The 19,056-nt window shown below is 45.2% G+C and overlaps 1 protein-coding gene and 1 long non-coding RNA gene across 2 annotated transcripts in view; one reads left to right on the forward strand and one right to left on the reverse strand.

Moving 5' to 3' along the window:
• The window catches only part of FAM184B (family with sequence similarity 184 member B), a 115,424-nt gene that overhangs the window by 62,710 nt on the left and 33,658 nt on the right, over positions 1 to 19,056 (reverse strand). The window contains exons 2-5 of the mRNA XM_067735596.1: positions 3,763 to 4,515; positions 2,865 to 3,000; positions 1,582 to 1,721; positions 811 to 1,017 (exon numbers count right to left, since the gene is read on the reverse strand). Coding sequence (XP_067591697.1) covers positions 811 to 1,017; positions 1,582 to 1,721; positions 2,865 to 3,000; positions 3,763 to 4,515 — 1,236 coding nt within the window. The remainder of the gene's footprint in view (positions 1 to 810; positions 1,018 to 1,581; positions 1,722 to 2,864; positions 3,001 to 3,762; positions 4,516 to 19,056) is intronic.
• LOC137223584 (uncharacterized) lies at positions 3,361 to 7,172 on the forward strand. Its single transcript, XR_010942933.1, has 3 exons — positions 3,361 to 3,588; positions 3,832 to 4,686; positions 6,285 to 7,172. It is a non-coding gene; the product is annotated as an uncharacterized lncRNA (long non-coding RNA).

Genomic DNA, 19,056 nt, shown 5'->3' on the forward strand with positions numbered 1-19,056 from the left:
ATAGTGATAATGCAAGTTCTTAGATTAGAAAGAAGCCTTCTTATAATAATTAAAGCACCACCTATGCTCACAATAATACTGATACACTTCACTCTTTTCCTAAAGCATTCATATACATGTTATTTGCTTTCCTCAGCAAACACGAGGGATGATGCTTTGCATTCCCTCTCAGCAGAAAACGCCCCCTTTGGTGGGAAGTTGGAACAGTACTCAGAGGCTGAGAAACTTCTCTCCCACTGGTTAATTAATTACCTTCATCTACCTAGTGCCTCTTACGCCTCAGGCACTATGATGTGCTTCGACTTTTCACACATGGATTACCTCATGCAATCCTCGCAGCTACTCTGTGAGGTGCTATTATCACCATCTGTTTTATAAATGAGTAACTTGGGGCCCCCGCAGAGTTTCCCTGTGAGGAGTCCAGGTTAAATAACTTTCTGTGGTCACAGAGCTAGAGGGTGGCAGAGCTGGGATTTGAATCCAGGCAGTCTGCCAGGCCTGCGTGTTCACTTCATGTTATTTCTCTCTGTTTTTGCAGATTAGAGGATTTGAATTTCCCTAAGTTAAACACTCATATGACACAATTCCACCCCATGTCAACAACTCTAGGCCCTATTGTCTCACAGCCCTGGGGTGCCCTGTCTCCTCCTGAAGACTCTGAACTCCCTCTGATCAGAGAACTAGCTGAAATCTATATACAACAGGAGCTCAGTAAATGTTTGAGGAAGGAAAGAAGAAACAGAAGAGGAAAGGAGGGAGGTAGAGGCAAGGAAAAACAAACGGAATGGTATCTCTGAAAGGGGATCTCACCTTCTGTAGCCTCTGCCTCTCAGCTTCCACTGATGAGCGAACTAATTGGATTTCCACCATGTGCTTCTTCACCAAGTCTTCTAGGCGCTTCACCAGCTGGTCTTTGAGATGTTTCTTCTCCTCTTCTGTCTGATCTTTGATTTTACGGAGGTCTTCTTCATATTTTTGCTTCATACATTCTGTCTCAATACATGCCTCTTTCTTGGTCTATAAAAAGAAAAAGGGCTTGTAAAACTGCCAGGGTGGGGAGAGGAGGAGATCACCATTTCTCTTTTGTGTAACTTCTACAATGTTGATTACTGATTTCAAAGCATGTATCACAAGGTACAATAAAGTTTATAAAATCACATTTGATATCTGTAAGAGACTTCACTTTATCCACCATCGGAAAAGGGCTTTTTGTAGTAGTGTATCTATTGTCATAGGATCAGATATTCCAGCCCATACTATGGCGGTTTCTAAAAAATGTTTTGTTTGTTTTGACTGGGAACATATAGCAGGAATCTTAAGCAAGCTTCCAGTTTCCCAGGAGCTAATGATAAGGAGTTGGGGGAATTCTGCTACATTCTCAGTCTCCTGGCTTGACATGCAATGACATGCAGTTGGCAGGACGTTGGCTGGAACTTCACACCCATGCATGCACCCCTGAAACTATGGGACCTGTTGCTTCCAAGTGGACCTGTCATGGTTTGGGGCTGGCCTCCATCTGAAGCTCATTCCAGCAGAGTCCCCCTGTGACTGCTCCATCCCCAGGACTGGGTCAGAGAGTACCTGTGTATCTGTGCCTCCTTTCGTGCATGGACACTCCTTGGGAAAGTTCTGATCCTGCTGAGGATGGAGACTGCAGGCTTCCAAATCATTCTCTTTCCCTAGGACTTTATTCTCTGAAACCCTCTCAGTCTTCATGTCATCTGCAAGTACAGTGTCAACATCATTGGGAATGCCCTTGGCCTTGGCCTCATGCCTGAGGCCTCTGCAGTTGGGTTGCCATTCTGCTATTCAACTATTTTGCCCTTGACTCCCCTATGTAATCCCTGCTCCATGGCCTTCTGGCCTCAAGCAGGGTCCAAGTGGTGATTGTCACCTTTGCCCAAGTAGCATCTTGAGTTCAAACAGTTGTCCGGCTCTCCCTTCTTAAACTAGTCATCTTCAAATTTTTTTGATTGTGCTTTCCATAGTTTAAAAAGAAATTGAGGACGTTCCTGGATATATGTACATTCAAAGGATTTAAATAAAGAGATTTCAAGTATAAGACAAAAAATAAATATAGTTACAATTGCTCAGTTTCTTCCCATATGCCCTACTTCTGAGACCACTGCTGTAAACCCTCTATACCCTCTGGTTCCAACTCGTACTTTCCAGCCCGAGGTGATTTCTTCTTTCCCAGACACCTCACTGCTGCCTGGGCCGCACCCATGATAGCAAGGCATGCTGTGGGCTGTAAAGTAGCAGTCCCATAAACTCCCTAGAGGCAGAGCCTATGTTTTGTGCCTTTGTTATATCTCCCAGTGTCAAGCTGATGACACTGTACATACTCAAACACTTTCTGATGAGGGAGCTCAGTGGAAAGCACTTTGGAGTCAGATAATCTGAGACTCAAACACCACCTCTATCACCAGGCAGCTGGCTGGCCTTGAGCTAGCCACGTTAACTTTCTCAGCCTCATGTCTTCATCTGTGACATGGGATACTGACGATACCTAACTCACAACATTATTGGGAACACCCAATAACATCACTGTGTGAATGATGTTAGAGTATAAAGCGTTGTCTAAGTCTAGGGAAAAGCCAGAGCTGAGAAGTTCAGGCACTACGGTGGATCTGGTGGAGAACTTTCTGGGGGGCCAGACATCCTTTTGCATCATGCCTTTTAAATACCTGACCTGCGGCAGCTCTGGATGTCGGCTCACTTGTGTCCTGCATGGATGGGACTTGCCCACCAGGCAGGTCGGATCAAATAGCCCTGCCCTCCACTCTGCTCCCTCAACGTCTCAAGGCTGCAAGCAGCGTCAGGCCAACCTTTGCTGTGTAAGGAAATCGTTCCGGGCATCTCACCGCTTTTCTGTGTCACATGACACTCCTGCAACATTAGTCTGTCTTTGGCAACAGCCAGCTTCTCCCCAAGTTTTTCTGCAGTGCTTTTTAACTCTGAATTCTCCTGTCGAGCCTCCTTGAGCTGCACATCCAGGTCCTAAACAGACAGAAAGGGTCTCATTTCTCTTGTTACAGTGCTGGGTCAAGACATCCTGTGTACATCAGATCTGAAAAGTGGGTAAGTGCACAGCATATGCCTTTAATCTCTGGAATTCAGTGGCTCAGGGTTCATCAAATCCCTACTCATCCTCTGATTGGCTGTGTGACTTCTGGCAAGTTATTTAACCTTTCTGTAGTGAGGATCAAATGAGATAAAGTGTCTGGGATGGAAAAAAAAATGCTCAGGGAGTATGAAGGATACTAGCTGCTGTTACTTTTAGAGATGGGGCTCTGTGAGTCTGTGGGCCTCATGTAACTGACTTGTCAATGGTCTGGCTTTCCACAAATACAAAGCCCCAAGGATGTTAGGACAGCAAGTTGTTACGGAGTGAGTGGGGGGTTTAGAATTAGGCTGAATTGAGTTCAAACACTTTGTAGCTGTGTGCCCAGCTAGGGCCATCCTTAAGCTTCTCAATTTCGGTTTTATCTTCTCATCTCTAAATTGTAAGTCTCTCAGCTCTCAGAGGACAGGGATCAAGGCTGGCTCACCGTGTGTCTCCTGCCCACAGCCCCGGCCTGGCACATGGTAGGTGTTGCACACACACTTGCTGAATGAATGTGGTTGAACTCCATGGAGGTAATAATGCTCGCTCTGGCAGAAGTCAAGGGCTTCGCACAGTGCGTGACACACGGTAGGTGTTCGACACTAGGGGCCATGCTTAGTCTCCCATTTGGAAGGTAGGAAGAGTCCCTGCTTTACCTGAATGCGGTCCTTCAGCTTCTGGGCGTACTTCTTCAGGTCACTTATCTTGCGGCCCCTGTGCTCCAGATCCCCTTCTAGCTTCCGGACCTGGGCCTGCAGGGCCACCTCCTGGGCCTGGAAGTTCTTCCGGAGGTCGGTCTCCTTCTCCTGCCACTGCCACAGGGCCTCGCTCACCGACTGCTGCATGGCCTGCTGGACGGCCTCGTTCTCCCGCTCGTACGTGGCCTGCAGCTCCTCAGCCTTCCGAGCATAGTCCTTGCTCAGCTGCTGGTTCTCCGCTCGCAGCCGCTCCACTTCCAGCAGGACCTCCCGCATTTCGGGGCCGCAGCCCGGCTCGGCCTGGGGCTTGGGACCCTCCTGGGCGAGCCCGCCCCACCCGGGCGCCTCGTGGCCGCTCATGTGCCGGAGCCTCTTCTCGTAGTCGGCCTTGAGCTCCAGCATCTCCTTGGAGAGGGTGAGCACCCGCTCGGCGTGCTCGGCCTCCACCCTCAGCTCCCTCTCCTGGGTCTCCAGCCTGCACGCGGCCGACCGGGCCAGCGCCTCCTGCGTCAGCCGCTTCTGCAGCTCCAGGGCGCTCTCCAGGGCCTGGACGCGCTGCCTCAGGGCCTCCTCGCCCGCGCGGCCCTGCGCCTGCAGGAGCCTGGCCTCCGTCTCGGCCACCGCCTTCCGCAGCTCCTCCTGGTGGGCCTCACGCAGCGCCTCCATGCCCGCCTCGGCCTCGTCCTGGCGGGTGTTGAGGGTATAGATCACCTGCGGGAGAATTCGCGGGGCCGGGTTAGTGGGAGGGGCGTGGGTGTGATTGAGGGGCCACGTGACCGGAGAGGGCCGTGACCCTGCCGTGACGTAGGCTGATCCCCACGAGCTGCACCTGAGAAGAGGATTTGAGTGGAAGTGATTAGAAACTGTCCTCAGGAGAAACCGGTAAGGAGTTCCATTGGGACCTCTGGGAAGCACCATGGGAATCCAGTGAAGGGTCTGAAACAATCTGGGCCGCAAAAAGAGCCCCTCAAAACCAAACCAAAACAAAATACAACAAAACACTAGAAAATAGAATCCAGCAATGTAAAAAAAGGATTCCACACCATGGCCAAGTGGTTTTTATCCCAAGAGTGCAAAGTTGATTTAACATCTTAGAATGGGATTGACATATAGACACTACTATGTGCAAAATAGAGAGCTAGTGGGAACCTGCCGTATAGCACAGGGAGCTCAGCTCTGTGCTCTGTGACGACCTAGATGGGTGGGATGGGGGCGGGGGGCGGGCAGAGAAGGAGGGAGTCCAAGAGGGAGGGGATATAGGGATACATAGAGCTGATTCACTTCACTGTACAGCAGAAGCTAACAGAACATTGTAAAGCAACTATGCCTCAATTAAAAAAAAGAGAGAATAAACAGAAAACCGAAAACAGTAAAGAAAAAAAATCAATGTGACACACCACGTGAATAACATAAAGGACAAAACCCACAAGATTGTTTCAACAGACACAGGAAAACCATTTGACAAAATCCAATACCTCTTCATAACAAAAACACTGACCAAACTAGAAAGAGAAGGGAACTCCCTCAACCCAATAAAGGGCATCTATGAAAAACCCACAGCTAACATCGTACTCCATGGTGAAAAACTGTTCTCCATAACTTCAGGGCTAGGTGCTGAATACACATTCAGAATCTCAGAAAATCCTCATGGCAGCCCTGCAAAGTTGGTATTTTTCTCCCCATTCTAAGAATGAAACATTGAGGTTCAGAGAAATTAAGCAACTTTTTCAAGGTCACAAGGGATAAGAAGATTTGAATAACCTGTGCTCACAGCATGGTACTGCACTGTATCTCACCGTCCCTCTTGAACATTCATTCATTTACGCATTTACTGAATATCTCAGATGTACCATGTTCTGTGCTGAGCACTAGGAATATGTGCTGATCAATAAGGCAACTGAGGGCTTCCCTGGTGGCGCAGTGGTTGAGAGTCCGCCTGCCGATGCAGGGGACACGGGTTCGTGCCCCGGTCCGGGAGGTTCCCACGTGCCGCGGAGCGGCTGGGCCCGTGAGCCATGGCCGCGGAGCCTGCGCGTCCGGAGCCTGTGCTCCGCAACGGGAGAGGCCACAACAGTGAGAGGCCCGCGTACCGCAAAAAAAAAAAAAAATTAAAAAAAAAAATAAGGCAACTGACATTGTGACCTCAAAAATATTATAATTGGTCAGGAGAATCTGACAAGAATATGGTCAGTTTCAACGCACTAAGTGCTATGTGAGGGATCAGCACCACTTACTAGGAAAATACAGAGGGAGGGTCTAGTAGAAAAGACAACTTCCCAGAAAAAGGGAGCCTTGTCTCCTCATCCTTGGGGGTGACCCGTTCCCTTTTACATGTCAACCTTCATGTGGGTAAGAACAATATGACTTCTTTGTGTTGTATCATAGCACTTGGTATGAAGTTGAGCACACGACAGGTTCATAATAAGTATCTATTACGGTACTATTGCTGGTCATCAAAGATTCATGCTTTCTTTCCACAGAGTTGCTGCAGAGGAACAGCCACCAAGCAGAGACCACGTTTCCTAGTCCCCTTGCATCTAGATGGGACCATATGACTAGTGATTGCCAATGGAATGTGGCCAGAGGTGGATGTGCGTCATCTCAGGGCCAACGCTGGGGTTAGGGTTAAGGGGAGGGTTAAGAAGGAGGCATGTCCTTTCCCGTCTCTTTTTCCAACTGCAAACTTACTGTGGAGTGCAAGATGGAAGGTGCCTGGGTCCTCAGTGACTGAGTAGAAGGCCACCTGCCCACCAGGAGCACTGGCCTTGATCTCTACACGAACAAGAAATAAACTATCGTGTTGAGCCTCTGAAGTCTTGACATTTATTTGTTACCGCAGCCATGATCACCCTGGGAGAACTCACAGGACTCAGCATATAGTCATACTCACGGCTATGATTAATTATAGAGAAAGGATACAAAGCAAAATCAGCAAGCGGAAAAACGAGCTTGGCAGTGGTGGAGGTCAGCGGGGAGTCTGGAGGAAATGAGGTGAAAGCTTGCAAGAATCCTCCACCAGTGGAGTCACACAGGACTTGCTTAATTTCCCCAGCAAGGGGGTGTGACAACACATGTGAAATACTGCCTACCAAAGGAGCTCATTGAAGAGGTAGCAAGGTTTTTATTGGGGGCCAGTCGGGTAGACAACTTCTTCTCGGCATTACCAGAATTCCAGACTCCCAGAAGGAAACTGCTCACATAAATCACATTGTTTGCATGAACAGTTAAGGCCTGCTGAGATGTTCTTATTAGTGTGGGTGATGGGAACCCTCTGGAAATCCACGTTCCCAGATGCCAGCCAAGGGTCAATTTTGCAAACAGACCATTCTAAGGATAAGCAGTCTCAGGTGTGCTATGTTAACTTTTCTGCAACCTGACACCCCAACTGATAAAAAAAGATTGACTTTTATTTTCAGTGGAGTCAAGCTGTGGCAGATCAAATCTTAACCTAAATGGGGTTTTCTCACGGTGAAGAACAAAACATCCTTGTAAAGTTTATTCCGTGAAATTTGGCATTGGTTATTCCATTGAGGATAAAATAAGTGAGTGGTGGTGGTGGTGATCTTGGGAACTGCGGTTCCTATATTCACTATACCTGTACAACAGAAAACTTCGATGGAGATCCAGTATATTCTGATGCCACTAAAGCACTTAATGAAGAAAGAACCCAAACATTGTACCCATTTGAGTGAGAACCATGTCACCTGGATCAGGGTCTAAAGGACTTCAGCTTTTTCCAGCATTCACTCATGTGAGTCTGCCCTGTCTGTGAAAATGCTCCCCATGGGCACACCCTTGAATTAACACAAGACCAGATTTCAGGCTGGAGGTAGCAGAGAGGGTCTCACACTAGGCTCGAGCCTCAAGGCACTTTGGCATGTACACTTTTATTCGTGGTGTCTTGCAATTAAAGTCCCCAAACAATCCCCACCAAAGACCTGCCCAAACTGTTCTCTTAGGCTGAGATCTGGTTTCAGAACTTTTGGCTTTCTAGAGGTGCCAGACCCACCGTCTCCTGACCTTCCTTAGAAGGTTACTCCAAGGGTATGTAGACATAACCTGGAAAGTATGATACGTTATTATTCATATCATATTTTAGTCACCATCCTTTTTTATACACATATACATTCATATGCACCATTTTTTTTTATTTCATAGATATCTTGGAGATTATGCCATTTCTATATATAAAGAGATCCCTCATTTTTATTTTTGGCTACTTCCTATGCCATAGCATATGGATGTGCTATGAATTATTTCTCCATTACCTGCTGATAGACATTAAGTTGTTTCTCTGTGGAAGATCATCAATATGTTTGCTTCGGTGTTATTAAATAAAATTTTCCTTACTCTTTTTTTCCATTCCTCCTGGTAATCTTGAGGTCCAATTTTTGCTTATGAATGCAACAAATGAAATTCCAGAGCTTGGTCTTAAAAAACTAATCTTCACAGTTAGTATAGAATCTTAGGAAAGAGATGAAAGAGGTGTCTCCTCTCCCAACCGTAGGTGGGGAGAGATGCCATTTTCCATCATAAAACTGATATGAAGAATTTGTATTAGAATTCTTCAGTTCAAAAGCATCAAACTCATTTCCCTGAACAACATGGAGTCATTTGTGAATGTTCACAGCTGTGCCCATGGCAAGGGCACTCCTGGCACTACTCTGTTGGGTCATCTTGCCTATTCTCAAGTCAGTCTCATCTTTTTCCACTCTCTCCACTTCCTCATTCCCACAACCTTGATCTCTGAGCTTGCCCTCCTTCTTCCCCTAGCCCAATAGTCTCTTTTTACCTTAATTTCTCTCCTTTAAAGCCACAACCAATCATGTCAACTACCTTCTTATTGACATCTTCAAATCACCTGCGCACCTCATCTTTAGCCTCCAGATCAACCCATCCACCTCAGCTCTTGTCAAATACTACTAACTGGTACTTAAGATTTCCAACCTCATCTGTGCTCTCCATGCAGATACCATTTAATTGAGTTATTGTAGTAATTCCCTATTCTTTTTTTCCACAAGGGCTATTTCAATTTTCTACCATGTTTCTCAGGGCTATGACCCTAAATCCTGGCCCACTGCTACTCTCCTAGCATAGTTATCTCCTGTTTTTTTTTTTTTTTTGCGGTATGCGGGCCTCTCTCTGTTGTGGCCTCTCCCGTTGTGGAGCACAGGCTCCGGACGCGCAGGCTCAGCGGCCATGGCTCACGGGCCCAGCCGCTCCGCGGCATGTGGGATCTTCCTGGACCGGGGCAAGAACCCATATCTCCTGCATCAGCAGGTGGACTCTCAACCACTGCGCCACCAGGGAAGCCCCTCTCCTGTTTTTTTTGAAGGAGTAATGATTAAGGGCTTGGACTCCAGAACCAGCCAAACTCAGCTGAGGTCCTAGCTTCACTGTCTCTTAGCTGGTGACCTGGGTCAGGTGATTCAACCTGTCTGGAGCTCAGTTTCCTAACAGTAAAATCGGATTAACAATAGCACCAACCTCCTAAGGCTACATTGAGGGCTACATGAGATATTGCATAGAGACACCAGATACCCAATAACTGCATAATGAATATTACCTTCTGTCCAGAGAAAAGGACTTGGACTTTTAACTGCAGGCTGGGAAAAAGCCAGAGCATTTGGTCATTCTTGGTATAGTATTGGGGGCAGAAGCAGACTGGTGTGGTTAAAGAGAGAATGGAGGGTGGGGAAGGGGAGATTAAGAACGTGTGCCATTCTTCCCCAAAACCACTGGTGAAGGGAATAGGGATAGAGTAGGCAGATGACTAGATGGGCAAACAGGATCAAAGTAACATGGAGGGCACTAGAGAAAGGCAGATAAGAAGATTTAGTAGAAAGGAAAAGAAACAGAAGAAATGGTATAACTCAAGATAAATGAGTTTTACTTGGAACAATTGGGGGAAAGCATAAAGAATTTCACCTCCTATGTAAAGTGTCCTTTAGCTCCCTCCAGATACTAGAAACTTATCCCATTTATCTGTCCTCCAGTGCACTGTGAACCACTTGGTTGTTACGGTCCTTTCATATCATAGTATGGACATTTAGATGCTGGATGTCAAAGTAAAATGTGAGCTTCATAAGCATAGGGACCTCAGCTGATATATTCTTTAGTTCCCCAAGCACTTAGCACAATGGCTGGCCTGATCCAGACTCTAGTGTGTTTCCTGTTAGACTGAACGAGAACTTTGTAAGGGGTGGCAAGAGACTGAACGAATAGGATTCCAGAAGAGAGACCTGCAGGCGTAGAGGCCCTGAAGTGGGAACACACATGAAAGAGACAAGCATAACAAGTAAAAGACTAGGCTTTGGACTCTACACTGCCTGAGTGCAGATCCTCTTTGCCATTGCATGGATGCCATACAACATATAGCAGATGCTATCTGCTCTGTGTGACCTTGGGCATGCCATATAATCTCACTGGGCCTCAGTCTCCTCATCTGTACAATGGGGAGAATAAAGTTCCTGCTTCATGAGGTTACTGAAGGATTAAATGAGACAGTGCTATACGGCACATCACATAATGCCTGGCTCACCCACCGTAAGCACCTATGGGACCTGGCTGTTCCTATTATGGTTGTCCACAGGGCACTTTAAGCCTGATGGAGACTTCTGTGGCAATGGCACTCCTCTTAGGGAAGGCAGTATAGTAGAACTGGTGGAGTAGGGGTCCTCTGGAGTGAGAGAGACCTAGATTTAACTTCCTGGTAAGAGAGATTGCTGGTGGACCCAAGTTCTGTTTCTCTCCTTTGTCCTTAGAAATAGAACCTTAACTTGTCCGTGGGCACACTGCCACATTCCTCAGCCTCCCTTCTAACTTGGAGCAGCTAAGTGACCAAGTTTTGCCTAGTTGGATATAAGCAGATGTGTCATTATTTCTTCCGAGATGAATCTTCTATTTTCAAGCGTTCATCTTGAACCATGAAGGGGATGCCACAGGCTAAGGTTGGCAGGACAATAAGATAAGAGGAACCGGGGTCTCTGACACAGTGGAAGACCATGCCAGCCCTGCAGTGATTCCAACAGGATTGCACTGGGTTTTCTGTCATTCACAGACAAACTAGCTCTGTTTGATACATATACTTCTCAACTCTGATCTTTTAAAAATTGCTTAAGTTATTTCACTTCTTGAAGCCTCAGTTTCTTGCCTATAAAAGAGAGATAACCCAGACCTGTTTTTTTTGAGGCTCAAATAGGATTACATCTTTTAGTTGTTGGCACATAGTAGGTACTTATTAAATGTTTTTGTCTTCTCTTTTCTCACACTATGCCCTCAAAAAGGAACGTTGCTTGTTTTTTGGAGACACAATCTGCTCTACCTCCCCACCCTACCCCACCCTCAGAGTCTGAAATTGTTGAGCAGATCTTGAGCATACCCACCCTTCTCCTGGGCCTGATGACTCACAGGTCACTTGGCAACCTTTCCGCTGCCACCTGCTTGATTTCTTTCAGTCACCACCTACTCAACTGAAACTTCAAAGTGACTGACCCAAGCCTTATTTGTGAATCTTCTCCCTCAGGAGGAGGCCAACTTCAGAATCCATCAAGGGACATGAATAATTCAGGAGCCAAGAGAAATACTGAGCAAGTTGCAATGTCTTCCCAAGGGTTTTAGAAATTCACTGCTAATGGTGTGAGTTCAGAGAAAATTTCTGCAGCGGGCCTGTTAAGGTCTTAGAGGTCGAGTATTGTAGGTTTAACAGAGCTATAATGAATGGTTTCTGAGCATCAGATCGTAACGAAAGTTTCCATCCAGTCTGGCAGCAGGAGTCAGAAGTGAAATGGAAAAGGAAAACAGGAAATAATATTTATTGAGTGCCCAGAGTATAACTTCTCTGGGCCAGGTGATATACATATTATTTGTCAATAAATCTAACAATTTTACAAAGTGGACATTCTCATGCTTCTTCCTGTTTGACATTGGGTGGGGTTAATTTAACATCTAGGAGGGATAGAGCATGGTGCTTAAAAGGAGGATTTGGATCCTGCTGGACCTGGGTTCACATTGTAGCTCCAACTCTCTCTAGCTTGAGGGAGTTATTGAACCTCTCTGATTCTGTAACATGGGGAGATCAATGCCTACCTCATAGATTTGTTTGGAGATTAAAATGACATACAGAACCTAAAACCGTTAGCAGCATTCCTAGCACCGAGTAAACACTCGAGAAATTCTGACTGCTATTATTTTTACTATTATTGCCAAAAGACAATGTTAAAAATAAATAATAAAATAAATAAAATAATGTTAAAAAGTGCAGATGCTAGGATTGAAACCCAAATCCTTTTGGATCTAAAAATTAAAAGAAATAGAACAATTAGCTTGTTTAGAAAAAACCTGGTGATATTCTTTCATTCAATATTTTTATAGCATCTACTACACGCTCGGCATGGTGCTAGGCACTAGAAGAACAGAACAAATAAGATCATTCTGTTGAGGGGTTTATAGGTTAGCAGAACGTGGTAGATTGTCCTGTTTTTCCATTTTTTCCTTCCTTGCTATAGCCCTTCCAGTCTGTGGACAGCATTTACTTTTCTTTCCTTTTGGGCTTGCCTGTGACTTGCTTTGGCCAATGGAATGAGAGTGAACTTGTTGCAAACAGAGGCTTTAAGTGTGTTTATGTGTTTTGGCTTGCTCTGCTTCTAGAAGAGTACATTTAGGGTAGCCATGGGTTCCAAAATGAGAGACACGTGGAACAGGCTGGACCCCAACCCAAAGGCTGGAGTGAGCTTGGCTCAGCCAAGCCCAGTAGAGAGCAGCTGTACAGCAGCCAACCTAAGCAGGAGATAAAGCACTGCTCTTGTAGGCTGCTGAGATTTTTAGGGTTGTTTGTTACACAGCATTATCACAAGAAAACCTGACTAACACATGAAAAGAGAGAGAGACAAGTAAGCCAATTAGTACATTTAGTGGTATTTGAGGTGCTTTGCTAGAAATCTTCTAGAGAAAGGCACAAGGGTCACAGGGAAGGATCACATTGCTCCAGTAATTCTCTCCCTTCCTTCCTGCATCATCATTAATGGATCACTCCCATCAACATATAAGTGTATTATAATTTTTATCATTAACAAAAATCTTTCTTTTGATCCCACATCTCCCACTTTTCTGCATGTCTTTATAGCAAACTCCTCAGATACTTTGTTTATACCCATTGTCACTAATTCCTCACCTCCACTTCTCTCCTGAACCCTCTCCAGTCAGGCTTTCAACCTCACTAATCCACCAAATCAACAGTCACTGTTTCACTAATGACCTCCAAGTTGCTAAAGCAACAGAAAATTCTCAATCTATCTGTTTAACTTTTCAGCAGCATTTGACATAAGAAATCACTTCCTTCTCCTTGAAACTTTGCCTTCACTTGGCTTCCCTCCTACTGACCACTGACCACTCCTTCTCATCTGATTGGCTAGTTCTTCCTCACCTCTCATCCTTCAAATAGAAGGGCCTCAGAACTTGGGCCTCGGACTTTTGCATCTCTACAAACACTTTCTTGGGATCTCATTCAATTTCATGATTTTATGTATGCTTTTTTTTTGCTAATGACTGTCCAACTCATGTGTCCAGGCTGGACCTGTCACCTGAATGTCAGATTCATGTCCTGTTGCTTACCAATATCTCCTCTATCTAACATGCACCTCAAATTTAATTCTGGGGATTTTTCCTTCAAAACCTGCTCTTCCCACATTATTCCCCATCTCGCTCCATAGCAACCCCCTTCTTCCAGCTGCTTACGTCAAATTTTAGAGGCTATCAATAAATACATGAAAAGATGCTGAACATCACTAATTATTTGGGAAATGCAAATCAAAACTGCAATGAGAATCACTTTGTTGTACACCTGAAACTAACACAACATTGCTAATCAACTATACTCCAATATAAAATATAAAATTTTTAAAAATTAAAAAAAAACTGCAATGAGGTACCACTTCATGCCCATTAGGATGATGAGCATCAAAAAACAAAAAATAAGTGTTGATGAGGATATAGAGAAATTGCAACCCTTGTGCACTGCTAGTGGGAATGTAAAATGGTTCAGCTGCTATGGAAAATGGTATGGTGGCTCCTCAAAAAATTAAACATAGAATTACCATGTGATCCAGCAATTCCACTTCTGGAATTTCAATTCCAATAATTGAAAGTGGGAACTTGAATAGATATTTGTACACCCATGTTCACAGCATTATTTACACTAGCCAAAAGGTAGAAACAACCCAAGTGTCCATTGATAGATAAATGGATAAACAAAATGTGGTATATACTTACAATGATGTATTTCTCAGCCTTAAAAAGAAAAAAATTTGGACACATGCAACAACATGGATGAACCTTGAAGATCTTAAGCTAAGTGAAATAAACCGGTCACAAATGGACAAATGTGGTGTATGATTCCACTTGTATGAGGTACCTAGAGTAGCAAAATTCACAGAGATAGAGAGTAGAATGGTGGTTGCCAGGGGCTGGGGGGAGGGGGTTCTGGGGAGTCAATGTTTCACGAGTAGAGAGTTTTAGTTTGGGAAGATGAAAAAGTTCTAGAGACAGATGGTGGTGACAGTTGCACAACAGTGTGAATGTACTTAATGTCATTGAACTGTACACTTAAAAATGGTAAATTTTATGTCATTTATATTTTATCACATTAAAAAAAGACAGTTAAAAAAAGTTTAGAGCCGTCTCTGCCTCAAATCTGTCTCTGACATCCTAAATCCACTCCATCAGCCAATCCTGAATCTCGCCCCTTCTCACCATCCCATCCTGCCCTTAATCTGAGTCATGAGCACCTCTCACTTGGACCATTACAATGGCCTCAACCCTTGTTTCTACCTTGCCATCTAAAGTCTGTTAAAAGTCAGTCAAAAAAAAAAAAAAGTCAGTCAAATCATGTCTCCCCACTGCTCAAAACCTTCTGATGACTAACCACGCAGAAAATGTCAGAGCCTACGGCAACCAGAAGGGGGTTACATATTCTGGCTCCCCAGGCCCTTTCTGAGCTCACCTCATCTTCTTCTCTTTCTCACTCCCTCCACTCCAACCACATGGACATCCTTGCCGTGCCTCAATCATGCCAAGCACACTCACTCTCTCACTGCATCTCCGTGTATATTGTTGCCTCTTCTGGGAGGACCATTCTCCTTTGGGTTTCTCCTCATTTGCCACCTTATCAGTGAGACCCGCGCTGATTACCCCCCAAATCATTGCTCTCCTCATACTTTTTCCTGCTTTATTTTTCTTCATGTCACCTTTATCTGACATATCATATATTTTACATGTTGTTTTTTTTTCGATTTGCTTATTGGTCTTCCTCTCTAGAGTATGAGTTATACGCGGGTAGGTTCTTTTGTCTGTTGCGTCCACTACTAGATCCCAGAACGGTGCCTGACGTGTGAAAAGGACTCTGTAACTATTTGTTGAATGAATGAAAAATCTCTTTATCCAAGCAGAGAGGCATCAGAGTGCAGAGGATACTTGAGTTGGGTATGAAAAGATGAGCAAATGTCATACAGGTGAAGAGAAAGGAGAAGAAAATACAGGTAGGGGGAGTGCCAGGAGCAAGAAGTAGCACAAAGGCATGAAATAGGGGGGACTGGGAGGGGACATGCAAGGGGAGTCCTCCTGGCCAGAGCCTGGTGAGGGGCATTGGCAAGACGGGGAGGACAGCATGACCCAGCACTGGACAGGTGGGCAGGGGTCAGACACTCAAGGGTCCAGCATCCATGTTAAGGAGTTTAGAGTTTATCCTGTTTACATAGCACATGGTGATCATGCAGACTCCCATACCTTGCCCTGAGATCCTGATGTGGTACGGCTGGGGCATGGAGAGGCCAGGACCTACATTTTTTTAACACTCGGCTGCCTAGGGCTTCAGGCTCTAAAAGCATATGGTGCATACTTTGAGGAACTGTGGCTTCTATGCCACGCAGGAAGCTTTTCTTACAAGACTCTACCTCTCTGAAATTACAGAGAATAAAACTCTCCATAATGTTTAATTTTACATGGCAACTTGACGGGCCACATGGGGCCCAGATATCTGGTTAATATTATTCTGGGTGTGTCTGTGTTTCTGGATGAGATTAACATTTGAATCTGTCAACTGAGTAAGGCAGATTGCCCTCCCCAGTGTGGGTGGGCCTCATCCGATATCCAGTGGGGGTCTGGATAGAACAAAAGCCTGGGTCAGGGAGAATTTACTCTCTGACAGCTTGAGATGGGATGTCAGTCTTCTCTTGCCCTCAGATTAGGATTTACACCATTGGTTCTCCTGGTTCTCAGGCCTTTAGACTCAGACCACCAGCTCCCATGGGTCTCCAACTTGCAGATGGTACACTGTGGGACCTTTCTGCTCCATAGTCACATGAGACACTTTCTCATAAGGAATCTCTTTCTACATATATATCCTATTGGCCCTGTCCCTCTGGAGAATCTTGATTAAGACATTCTCCATTTCATAAGTTTGGGGACCACTGCCCTGACTTCAGTGTGGAGTCCAGATGCGATGGGGCAGGGAGAAAACTGTGGGAGGCAGGGGGATGAGCTCGGGGTGAGCTGGAGTCAGAGCAGGGGAAGTGGGAAGGGGTGTGGGTTCAAGAGTGGCCAATTAGCAAGAGTGGCAGGGCAGAGACTCACTAGGTGTGGGGTAGGGGAGACGGAAGAGTCCAGTGGATTCTCCAGCTGGCATGACTGAAGCGGGGCGGGGGGTGTCCATGCTACCCCACCTCAGAAGCATAGCATCCTGGGATGCCAGAACATGGATAGGTCAAGGTCACTGCTTGACTCGTGTCCCTGCACATGAGGCAGCTCCAACTCTCCTGGCACCAAGTCAGAACAGAGGACTAGCTAAACCTTAAGAAGGAAGTCCTGAATTTGGGTGCTGAAACTCCTGGGAAGAGCAGAGGTCTTGTGATTGCTGTTCCTTTCTTTATGGAAATGGGTTAAAACAGGTCCCAAACAAGGCTGGGCTCCTGCAAGCAAATGGGCTTGGAATGGAGGCCAAGATACTCATTGTTTTAAAGAAAATCTCATCATTACCCATCAGACAGCCATTGCTAGACACCTAGCTGCACATGGCACTGAGCTGTGAGGCATAAGCTTCTGAGTAATTGAAGCTCAACTGTCTCCCAAACTTGTTTAGACTGAGACTTAGCTGAAAGGTAAGGGCAGTCTCTTCAGAAGGCTCTTACTGAGAGCCCCTCCTCTCACTAGCGGAGGCCAACACTCACAGATACAGGCCCGCCTGCCTTCCAGGGAGTATCACCCTCTGCATAAGATGAGTGGATATATGTATATGTATAACTGATTCACTTTGCTGTACACCTTAAACTAGCACAACATTGTAAATCAACTATACTCCAATAAAAATTTTTTTTTAAAAGCTTTAAAAAAACCCCCAAACCGGGGCTTCCCTGGTGGCGCAGTGGTTGAGAGTCTGCCTGCCGATGCAGGGGACACGGGTTCGTGCCCCGGTCTGGGAAGATCCCACATGCCACGGAGCGGCTGGGCCCGTGAGCCATGGTCACTGAGCCTGCGTGTCCGGAGCCTGTGCTCCGCAACGGTAGAGGTTACAACAGTGAGAGGCCACAACAGTGAGAGGCCTGCGTACCACAAAAAAAAAAAAACAAAAAAACAAACCCCAAACCAAAAAACAAAAACAAACAAAAAAAGATGAGGGACCATATTTTGAAGCTCCAATGACTTGCTTACAGCTTCTTGGAACACAAAGACTAGGGCTAGCTCCCTTGGTTAGCCAACCTGGTTAATATTTATGCATATGTGTTGCAATACTTCCTTTGTGAACAAAATCAATACAAAAAATCCTTTAAAAACTCAATACAAAGAAATCTTAATACCTCTCACAGGAAATACTTTAACAGAGAAGTACTCCAGGTAGGAGCATCAAAATCTATAACTACAGATACAAACAAAATCATGTGAACTTAATAGCAGAAAAAGTGGAGGAGTTTAAGGTAGTCTTGTTGCTGCTGTGGGTGTAACGAGGTGTGCAAGGTGCTGCCTGAAGCTTCGATACGGGTGACAGGGAGCTGCAAGCCACAGGCCATGTTGCTTGCAGCCACTCTCTGCTTTCAGAAATAAGCTCTTCAACTCAACCTCAAATAAACTTCTCCTGGGAATGAACGTGCGACAATAGAAAGAGCATTTGGCTTTCATAGAGTTGAGGGCACGCCTGCTCTCTGTACTTCCTAAAAATGTCTGGAATCATTTCTTCCAAACCACCTTCCTTGTGATTACTCTACTTTAAGGCCCCTTCATCCCTTGCCTCACTAGAGTGTTCCATTTACTGGGCCCAAGGTCATTGCTATGGTTGTTACTATTACCATCATAGAAGAGGTCCAGGGTGCGCAGCTTGTGCTTAGGTTGGGGATGAACTGGAAGATGTATATATCACTTCTGTCAGCACCCATAGGCCTACACTTAATCTCAGAGCCAAAAAGGAGTCAGGGAGATGCAGTCTCTGGCTGGGCTGCCTTGTGCTTAGCTAGAATATAGATGGTTCTATTACTAACAGGAAAAAAGAGAGACAGGTTGCTTCCCCTGTGCCAGTACCTTAGAAAGTTACAATCTTGCCTTTTACCAAATCTATACCAGCTATGTTATATACAAATGAGGATGCCAAGGCTCAGAGATTTTAAGAAATTTTGCCAATATCCTTCATCCCATTAGGGCAGAATGGAAACTACAGCTTATCCCCTGATTTTCAGTCCAATGTTCTTTTTCTCTAAATTGAGTCTTTGGTTTAAATTGAAAAGGTTACCATAGAATTTCTAAGCTGTGCCAGATAAATACAATGACCTTTAAAAATGAGACCAGATTGTGACATTGCTCAAATGTTGAACAGAGATGCAAAAGGAGCCAGTAAAATGTCAGAAAGAAAGACGACTATATTCTTAGAATTTTAAGATTATAAGCAAGATACCACAAAGACCATTTTTTCATTTCATAAATAAGGCAACTTTGGCCCCAGGAGTCTACTGATTTCTACACCATCGCACAGCTTGTGTGGAAGAGCCACAATGGGGCCTTTATCTCTTGATTTTCAGTGTTCCTTTCACTGAATCTCAAAGTCCCTCATGAGAGAGAAAATGGGTCTCAGAAGAGCCTAAAGTTGGAACCCGTGAGACTCCCAGGAAGTCCCACTTTCTCTCCTCAGGTGTTATCTACAGAATTTGTTACTCTCTTATCTGACTCATATTCACCTTCAATTCAACAACTTCCATTTATAGAAGCCCTTCCCTT

Source organism: Pseudorca crassidens, chromosome 4, assembly GCF_039906515.1.
Source record: "Pseudorca crassidens isolate mPseCra1 chromosome 4, mPseCra1.hap1, whole genome shotgun sequence".
NCBI classification, from domain to species: Eukaryota; Metazoa; Chordata; class Mammalia; order Artiodactyla; family Delphinidae; genus Pseudorca; species Pseudorca crassidens.